At 42.6% G+C, this 10,202-nt stretch overlaps 1 protein-coding gene across 3 annotated transcripts in view; it reads right to left on the reverse strand.

Moving 5' to 3' along the window:
- The window catches only part of LOC147462054 (proteinaceous RNase P 2-like), a 31,778-nt gene extending 29,768 nt beyond the window's left edge, over positions 1-2,010 (reverse strand). For 2 of the 3 annotated variants that reach the window (XM_086509500.1, XM_086509501.1), the window contains exons 1-2: positions 279-2,010; positions 42-137 (exon numbers count right to left, since the gene is read on the reverse strand). In XM_086509500.1, the coding sequence (XP_086365626.1) occupies positions 42-137; positions 279-1,961 (1,779 nt within the window). In that variant the 5' untranslated portion in view covers positions 1,962-2,010. The remainder of the gene's footprint in view (positions 1-41; positions 138-278) is intronic. The other variant, XM_086509499.1, reaches the window with a different exon arrangement.
- Positions 2,011-10,202: the final 8,192 nt, after the last annotated feature.

Genomic DNA, 10,202 nt, shown 5'->3' on the forward strand with positions numbered 1-10,202 from the left:
TCCACGAAGAGAAGAATTGAACATTCCAATACTAACCTTACCTGACTGTAATTAAATCCACGAAGAGAAGAATTGAACATTCCAATATTTGCAGCATCTATAACAGCTTCAAATGGTCCATTCTTTTCTAACCATTGCTGCCAGCGAAGAACAAATTACAATTAGATCCGGCAGTTTAACATGGTTTTCATATATCAAGAAAAACATGCCAATTAGAGCTTGTGAATCTTGCTCCAACTTTCCCAGACAGGGAAAGTTCACTCCACCAAAGAACACACCTGAAAAGTCACAAATTCATTTGGATTGCGTTCTCTTTGCATAGCAAGCTCTGCAACAGACTTTGCAAACTTCTCGGTTTCTTCTGGATCGAGATCAATGGTACACAATGTGTCACCACAAGACTGGCACACTCCTGCTTTGCTAATAGTTGTTCTCTTTGTTACCCACTTCCCTTCACCCAACCAACCTAATCCATGCCACCCTCCACCTGTAGACTCTGCTGCTTTTCTGATGTCCTCCTCTGACGGTGGACTGTCGCACTTATGACAGCCAACAGATGCTGCAGTCTCACTGTTGAACCACCTCTCTATTGTCATCAAAGTAGTTGGTGATACATCTCTCACGGTTTTCCTTAGTCTCTGTAGGAGGGTGTACACTTTGGCCTCAAGTCCAGCTGCTATGCTGATTCTTAGCAAGGCTTCTAAAAGGTTTTCATCAGGTAAAACACCAGCCGCAGCCATGTGAGCATCAACTTCAAATGCTTTCTCAATCTGATTATGTTCACAAAAGCACAGAATGGCAGGGCCATAAGTTCTAAGCTTGGGAGCCATGCCTGCAGCTGCCATCTTCTTCACTGTTTCAAAAGCCAAATCACCATCACCCTTTGCAACCGCTAGCCTGGCTACTGCCGTGAATGTAGCTTCATTAGGAGGAATTTTGGCTCGTAGCATGTCCTCATAGATCTGTGTTCCCCTTCTAGCTGCCAGTTGCATCTCTTCTTGGCTGAAAGTTGCCACGACCAGATCTTTCCCATCCTCACCTTCTTCTTTGAAGGCTTCCTCCATTCTTTCTTCAGAACCTTTCACTGACTGCTTATTTGTCTCCAAAGTATCAGCAGCAGCTGAGACTTTACCACCTTTGGCCTTGACAATGCTTCCAGAAGCTGCCCCAGAGCATATATAGAGCAGCATGTTGTACTGATGTTGCTTCAATTTGAACATTTCCCCTGTGCACACTTTATCATATATTTCCAATGCTCCACGAAGGTCTCCATGTTTTGAACACAGGTTGAGTTTAAGTACATATCTGAGTTCCTCTGGGTTTTTCTTCGAGCGTTTAGATAGCCTGAAACCGTTGGCTTCGGCCATGGCTACCCGCTCTTTGACTTCCACCTGTTTCCTTGCCTTTTCCTCTTCAATCTGAGCTTGTGAAAGAAGCTGATGCTTGTGCTTCCTTCGAGGTGGTCGTGCACGTTGTGTCTTCGCCAGCCGAGGTCCCAACCCTGAACTATGGACTTTTCCCGCAGGAGGTTGTCCAGACAGGGTTCTCTCCTCAACCTTGCTGTTTGATGAGTTCAAAGCGAGCTCCTTACTGCCAATGCTCTTCTTCCGAAGAGCTGAAGAACCCCCTGAGCTAAGGCTGCATCGAGCACGCTCACTGGCGAGCAGGGCTGCATCTGAGCGATGAGGAGAGGCAGGTTCTGGATGCTTACCTTCGTAACCAAAAGGTGAGCTGTTTGGAGCCGGGCTGGCCTTACAGTGGACCCGAGAATCTATAGCCCGGAGGAAGAGAGCACTCCGCGCAGAAGCAATAGCGAGCCTTTGATCAGAGAAGGTAGACTTCCAGCATAGAAATGAACCCAAGAACGCGGTGCAATTGCGAACCCTAACAGTGCCTGCTTGAAAAACACGGATGGGCGCCTCCAAACAGCTGCTGCGGCGACTATACACGGGCACCTCCATCAGCCATGCCTCTGCGTTACAATTTTTGAACTGAAGATATTTGGAGGCCAAGGATTCAATTTGGCTTTGTTTTTGGGAGAAAAAAAAAATCAAGAGTAGTGGCCTTTACTAAAAACACTATAGGAATCCTAAACCCCGCACAAGTTTTTATGAGCGATCCTAAAAACCGAGCAAAACAAGGGAAAATAATACATAGGAAATCACAAAACATTGAGAGTATTTTCAATACTTGTGAGCACTATAACAAGAGGGTGAAAGTAGTTCAAACATCGTCATTGTTTCAATGGTGCATGAAGCTTTGCTAGAATTTATGCATTATATCTAACTTTTATTTGTGTTTGATATGGCTTCTCTACCTTTAAAGCATTGGTCATGTGGAGAGAAAAATATTTATAAAAACTTATAAAAATTATGATAATAATGTGAAAAATTAGTGGTTGTTGCCGGTCCAATTTGAGAGAGGCTTTATTCACCTTAAGTATCTTTGTAGATGGCATAACATTATGAAGTTGAAGGATGTACTCAAACCTTTGGGATTCCTTGTACCATCAAAAGGAAAAAATATTTTCACAACATACACTAGTCCCCGTCCCTCCAATCTATACAATTATAAAAGGGAGAGGGATCCCCCCCCCCCCCCCCCCCCCCCTCTACACGTGGCCTCAACAGTTTGATCCGGCATGCATGCTCTGTAGATCCGGTGACACGGACTGAAGCACCCGCAGTTGGAAGAGCGAGAGAGAAACGAAGGCCGTCGGCCACACTAGTAGAAAAAAAAAATCACAAATAAAATCTGTGTCTTGTTAATTTTGTTCATATTAGCCTCCACTAGTTGAGACAACTTGTCAATGGATTATTTTCCGAGCTTACTTGTCATTATCAAACTTAGGAATAATGAGTCTTACCATACACCGAGTGACATTTTTCGAGCGAACCAAAATTTGAGCAAATATTTATACATGGACCCATGTTGTCCAATATGTAGCAGCTGACAACTTCTCTACTCATCATTACTAAGACCCCATCCTCAACATCAAGGATGAAGCAGAGGGGGGCACACCACCTAGGGACCATGTCTATAGTTTTCTTTTATATTCATTTCCTAGGGACCATGTCTATAGTTTTCTTTTATATTCTCTCTCTCTCTCTCTCTCTCTCTCTCTCTCTCTCTCTCTCTCTCTCTCTCTCACACACACACACACACACACACACATAGTATATGCAAAACCGCCTTCAAAGCCTAGTACATAGTGATCTATGTGTGTCGATTCTTGTCTTCACATCCTTATTCGAGATATGTGGCTCGTGAGTCTTTGACTCCAAGAGTTGTAGGTCACAAACATGCCACATGCTCTCTTTATCTCCTCTTGCATGCCCTCGCTCTTCCTTTTTTGCAAAACTCTGAACACGTGGGTGATAGTCTAATAAATTCCAAAAAACTTGCATCAACATCCATGCTCAGCACGAGCCACAGATACCATCAGGATCCATGGACTAGACAACAGACCCATCACAGAACAATGAACAGACCCCAACCATCATATACATTGGCTAATAGGGGAGCCACCCAAAGAAAATTGGAAGAAACATACACATAGAGAGCACCATACATTAGTTGAGCCACCCTCGGAGGAACCAACCCGGCCTAGACTGGGCGAGATTTCGCCCCTAAAAGCACATGAGCAGGCCATCTCCAAGCCTATCTTTCCAAAAATGGAGGAGAGAGCAGCATTGCCAGCCAGATCCTCCAAACTTGGAGCAAATCCCTGATGCGAGGACACACGCCACACGTTTGCTGTTGACACCGTCGAAGACGAAGTTTGAGGCACCTCCATGCTCCCTTGCAACAATGTCTATCGGGGGGCCCACCCATGAGAAAAAACTACTCACTTTTGCATTTGGTACAAAAAGAGAGAGAGAAAGTAAAAAGAAAATTATAATCACTTTTATATTTACTACAAAAAGAGAGTAGGTGTACCAAACCTTTTTTGATGTGCATTATCTAGAGGAATCTACGTAAATGCCTAGAGGGTCTTTGAGGAAGGAAAAGGGTGCACATGACACGTGCAGGGAATAAGGAAAAATAAGAAGACGTCGTTCATGAGCTAGCCATGAGAGAGGAAGGAAAACAATGTGTGTGATCTGGGGTCTGACGGGCAGCGTGGGGTGCAACAAAAACTGCGTGTGCCATTGAAGATGCATTTCCTCAATCGGTCCTTCTTAGTCAAATTCACCTCTTGGTTCACTTGGTGGAGGAGATAGCTATATGTGGAGTAGTGCACACACGATCGATGTTCTTCTTAGAGAGGTTTTCTAAGACTCTCAAAGATTTTGTGTGGCTACGGTCTCAACCAGAGGCATGTATGGCCGAAGGGTGGATTGTTCAAGAGGCATTTGTTTACATATCAGAGTATTTGGCACAAGTTGATCCTTCAATGCCTCGCATGTGGTCAGACGAGGAAGATGCAAGGATGACTTCACACTTGACAAGTGGAAAGGGGAAACTACTTAACATGGATATGAATCTATTCCGAGTGGTCGATAACTTTTGCATTCTCAATGCAAAGATTATGACCAAGTGGGTGGACTTGTGGACAGTGGCAAAGGCCAGGCATTTGCAAGAGAGGGAAGCGTGGAAACAAGCACATGGAGGAAGAAGGGCACCCCCTGTGCTTAGACACCTTGCATGTTTCCCAGATCTCATTAGTGCAGAGTGGATTCATGAGAGAATGACCGAGGCAAAACCGCGCGGAGAAGACATCACCAACAAAGAATGGGAGTATCCACAAGGCTGCGTACCAAAGGTAGAGCACTCATATACCTAAACCATATTGTCTCGCTATTTCTTGAAATTACATTTAATATGTATTTGATAAATTAATATATTTTTCTATTTTGTAGTGCCTTTCCTTTAACTCTATGTGGTCAAAGGGTCGTCACTTTCGTACGTGCCACATTGACGAGCGTAGAACCACCATGGATTGTGCCATCATGGGCAACTTTGACACAGACGGTGATGAAGCCAGGTACTGCGAAACTATTGGAAGGATACTAAAGGTTAATTTTAGAACCTTTCATAGCTTCATCTTCGAGTGTAAGTGGTTTGCAAATGTGTCTAGACGACATGAGAATGGCCTCTATATGGTGGACTCTAGTGTGCATCACACAGGGAGGTATGGCAAAATAGTTTTACCGCGCAATTGTGAACAGGTGAGTGACATGTACCTTTTTTATTTTTATTTACTTGTAGCGTTAGTTATACCAATGTTACTCACTTTGAGCTTCTATTTTATAGGTCATCTATATCCCAGCAATCCCCAACCAAAACTTTGGTTCGTAATTCCCGTAACACCTCGGGGGAGAACCATTTTTTCCACTAATGAAGTGGAGACTATCTTCGACCCTCTTCCACCTCCGACTTTGGATGAGGTGGAAACAGGGGAGAGGGAGGTCGATGAATCAAGTTCGGCGGTAGCAAGTCTTAGCAAGGATGATTGTCATGATGATGAAGATGATGAGATGGAGGATGACGAACTCGAAGATGATGAAGCTGGCAATGCATCCACAAATGACAATTCCGTTTCTCTCTTTATTGATTTAGGAGCCATGGGCCTAGAATTGGATGATGCTTCATGTAGTGATCTTTTGGAAGATGATTCATAAACATTTTGCAGTTATGAAGTTTTTTGGTCGTGTAATCCATTCACCTCTTTCTCCCTCCTCTTCCTCTCTTTAGATTTGAGAATATGCTCAATTGTGTTAATCAATTGACAATGATTATTTTAGTTGTAACCAAGTGTAATGTTATATCCCCCGCCTCCTTCTCCCCTCTCTCTCTCTCTCTCTCTCTCTCTCTCTCTCTCTCTCTCTCTAATCTTTTTTATATTTGAAATTATATACAATATTCTTTAATTTTTATTGAGAGGAGGGAAACACCAAAATTTGAAAGGGGGGGGGGGGGGGGGGGTGGGGTGTTAAGCCAGAATTTAAAAGTTTAGGTGCTAAATTTGGGCAGCGTATATAACGACAGTAATGAGCGCGGCAATAACAACGGTAATAGCAGTGAAGAAAGTCATGATAATACTTTAAACACAAAAAAAAACCCGCCACCCCTCCTCTCTCTTGTTTCTCTCATTGAATTTACACCTTCTCTTTACAAAACACGATAAAACAGCGCGGTAAACACTTGGAGATTTTCATAGTGACCATTATTGGTCCCTTGCTCTCTTTGGGATAAGAGTAAGAATAAGTAGGCATTGGTGAGACTATAGGGGTCACATATGATCCGTTTGTAATAGGGACTTCTCCTCTATAGTACTCTTGTTCCCTCGTTATTGTGGGTCGCAACCAAGATTGCAACGTCTCAGGATTTGGGTTGAAATATGAAGGAAAAATTGGAGTTTCAACCACTCTAGTTTGTCTAGTTGGAAATCTAACTATATCCTCTATTACCTCAAAGGGATTTGTAGACTTGCTAGGGGTAGGGTTTAGTCCTTGACTTGTCACTGGATCTATTGGAATTGCGCAAGTAACTATCAATCTAGCTACCTCCGCTTTCTCTATCGGCACATACTCCCTTCCGTATTTGTCTACATATATTATGAGACTTCCTTCACCTAATTCATATAGGAGCAAGTATAAAATCTTTTTAGTGCTTAACTCAAAAGCTTAAGGTGCTAGACACCAGAAATATGTTTTGACTCTCCCATTCAGGTACTCATAGATTCCTACCGTCCCTTGGTTAGTCATCACTTTAGTCACCTTTTTGTCAAACACCAAGGTGGCGTTAGGTAGGCCTATCCTTGGAGGTATTTTGGTGATTTCAGAAACAATTTCCCTTTTACAACATTGTCCCCGTATTTGTTATAGTTCTCCGGGTCCTTGACAATGAGGTAATGTATTCCCTCATCATCTCGGAATCTATCCCCATCATCATACACCAGAAGGGCTTCCACTCCTTTAGCTCGTTTTTCTTCAATACATATGCTTTATTGTTACCATATACATGTGGTAGTGATGTGTGTGAACACACTAGGACTGTCGGGGCATCTTTTCCCTCTTTAGGAGGTTTTTTTCCCCGTGCATTGTATATATGCCCATCACTCTAGGACTATCGATCTTTCCATTGCACACTAAGTAATACACTCTCAATTGTGTGCCTTGAGCTTCCTTCGTCTTCTCCAAGCTGTGTGTGTTTTCCTGCAATCCTAATTCCAACAATTAGTATCAGAGCAGGTTGTGGCCTCCCGAGCTTAGTCGCCAGCAGCTCCAGCACACGCCTGCTCACTTTCTTCGATTCAGTGAGCTTTGGCGAGCGTTCACAGGTCGACAAAAATTTTGGGATACCTCATAGAGCTAGGTCTGCTCAGATTTTTTATTTGAGTTCATTTCAACCTTTTTCGTCATTTTGTGAAGAATTTTTGTTAGTGCCGTTTTTTGCATAATAGGTGTCTTACAGTCTTCTACAGTTTGTGCTATATAGCACGTGTGTTCCCGCTTTGTTTCTCCTCTTTTTGGGCAGTTTGCGCATCAGGTGCAGTATTTACCATGGCTGACAACAACACAGACGTGTTCAAGATGTTTGTTGATGAGGACAGATTGGATGGGGACAATTACCCTATGTGGGCTTACATGATGCAACATGTTCTTGTGTCAAAGAGCATTTGGAATATCGTGCAGGGCATTGATGTACGCCCTAGTTCTAAGGATGTAGGCGATGTTGAGGATGTTGCAGGTCTTGCTGTACGGATTGTTGTTGTAAGAGTTGTTTTGCCTACGACAGAACAAGCTCGTTGGGATGTAAAGGATGCACATGCTCATGCATTGATTGCGTTGTTTGTGAAGCGCACCATTACTCCTCACATTCGTTCAACAAAATCTGCAAAACAGGCTTGGGATATTCTAGCTAGTCTTTATGCAAGTCACAATGAGGCTAAAATTGCATTGTTGCGTAAAGAGATGGAGTCGAAGATTATGCACAAGGAAGATGATATGGACACTTTCCTTGCTGGTGTCAAGGATATCAATGAGCAACTTATTTCTACAGGTGAAGTCATTTCAGACAGTTCCCTTGTGCGGACTGTCTTGATGCCTTACCAGATTTTTGCTAGTACTTGGATGACCCAAGGAAATCCTGAAATTGTCAAGTTTGATGCATTGTGCACATTGATGTTGCAAGATTCGCTTTCCAAAAAAAATAGATCTAGATAGCATGCAATTGAACATGCTTTTATTGCTTCTCAAAGAAAGGGTGGTAACATCAATGTAGCCTTTTCTTATGGTTCTTCTGCGAGTGGAAAATCACATGTTCCTAATGCTTCTGCTGGCAGCAATTTGTCTGGAAATTCTGGTGATAAGGGCAAAAAGAAGATGCATTGCCATTATTGTAAAGCTAATGATCACTTGATCAAGCAGTGTCCTAAGTTGAAGGCCAAAGAGGCTAAGAAGAAAGAGGGTGGTTCCACTGCAAATGCTGGTTCCACTACAAATGCAACCATTGTTGAGTCTTCTGTGAAAGGAGACTGTGATGCTGATGTTGATGTAGAATGAGCTTTTAGTGCAGAATGCACTTTAATCCTGTTGTCCATGATGCATGGATGTCAGTTGCTACAGATTCACATGTGTGGTATTTTGATAGTGGTGCTACAAAGCACATTACCTCACATTGTGAATTGTTCACCTCTCTCGAGTCTGTCCCTCATGGGAATTCAGTCACTTGTGCCAACGATGCCTCTTATCCGGTTCAGGGGGTTGAAAAGATTGTGCTTACTGCTGCAGTTCTTTCACACTTGCTGATGCACTTTATGTACCTGGAATCAAGAAGAATCTTTTGTCTATATCTACACTTCATAAACTTGGACTTGTAGTCAAATTTGTGGATGACAGATGTACAGTTCATGATCTCAGTTTTGGTGATAAATTGTTGCATCTGGCCTTTTGTGTCATGGGCTGTATAAGCTCACTTTGTGTGACAAGTGTGGACAAAATTTTGCAAATGAAGTTGCAGATTCAAGGGCTGTTTCAGATGCAAAATTGTGGCATGCACGTTTTGGGCATCTGAATTTTGTTAGTTTGCTCCATTTGCAGAAATCTGATATGGTTGCTTCTTTTCCGCCTCTTGAAGCACCTGTCAAACATGTTTGTGAAGGCTGTATCTTGGGTAAGATGCAATGTTCAAAGTTTCCAAAGGATGGTTCAATTAGGGCCACATGCAGGTTGCAGCTTGTGCATAGTGATGTTTGTTGGCCCATGCAAACTCCGTCCTTGGGCAATTACCTTTACTTCGTGACTTTCATTGATGATTACTCCAGTTATGCAAATATATTTCCACTTAAAGCAAAGTCCGAAGTTTTTATGTGCTTCAAACAATTTCTGGCTATGGCTGAAAATGTATCAAAATGTACTATGGGCACCCTCTGTTCCGATCAAGGGGGGAGTATATGTCTCATGAATTTAATGCATTTTTGGCTAGTCGTGGGATAAAACACCAATGTACAGTGCCTTATACACCTCAACAAAATGGTGTTGCTGAGAGGAAAAATAGGTCACTTACAAAAATGGCACGATGTATGGTCAAAAGTCAAGCTTTGCCACGTTCTTTTTGGCTTGAGGCCATCATGTGTGCCACTTATGTACTTAACAGGTGTCCTACAAAAGCTTTGCAGTCTATTACTCCATATGAAGCGTGGCATGATAGAAAGACTTCTATTGAGCACATGCATGTTTTTGGCCGTTTGGCATATACTTTTGTGCCACAAACACAGTGTAGAAAATTGGATGATAAGGCTATCAAATGTATTTTTGTTGGTTATAGTGCTGAAAGAAAATGTTACAGGTTGTATCATCCGCAGATAAAGCATATTTTGGTTTCACGAGATGTAGTGTTTGTGGAAGATTCTGTTCAGCCCTTGCTGTCATGTACTAGAGACAGTAATGTAAGCTCACGGGACATTTATGACACTTTGTTGCCTCTTTTCAGTGGTGGAAGTTCAAATGTAACCTCTTGTGAGGCAAATGTACAGCCTATGGGGTTTTTTGAAAATGTTACATATCAGCCTATTACTGATGCAAATGTACATGATGTACTTGATAATGAAAGGGATAAAAATGAGCAGGCTAGAGGTATGCCAAAATGGCTAGTGCATACATTGCGTGACAGTAAATTGGATGCACCTTTGTCTAGTCGTACTCATTCAGGCTCTAGCCATGCATCTTATGCATCATATTGTTATGCTTTGGCTG

The sequence above is a fragment of the Adiantum capillus-veneris genome, chromosome 3 (assembly GCF_014529385.1).
Source record: "Adiantum capillus-veneris isolate H3 chromosome 3, ASM1452938v2, whole genome shotgun sequence".
NCBI lineage: Eukaryota > Viridiplantae > Streptophyta > Polypodiopsida > Polypodiales > Pteridaceae > Adiantum > Adiantum capillus-veneris.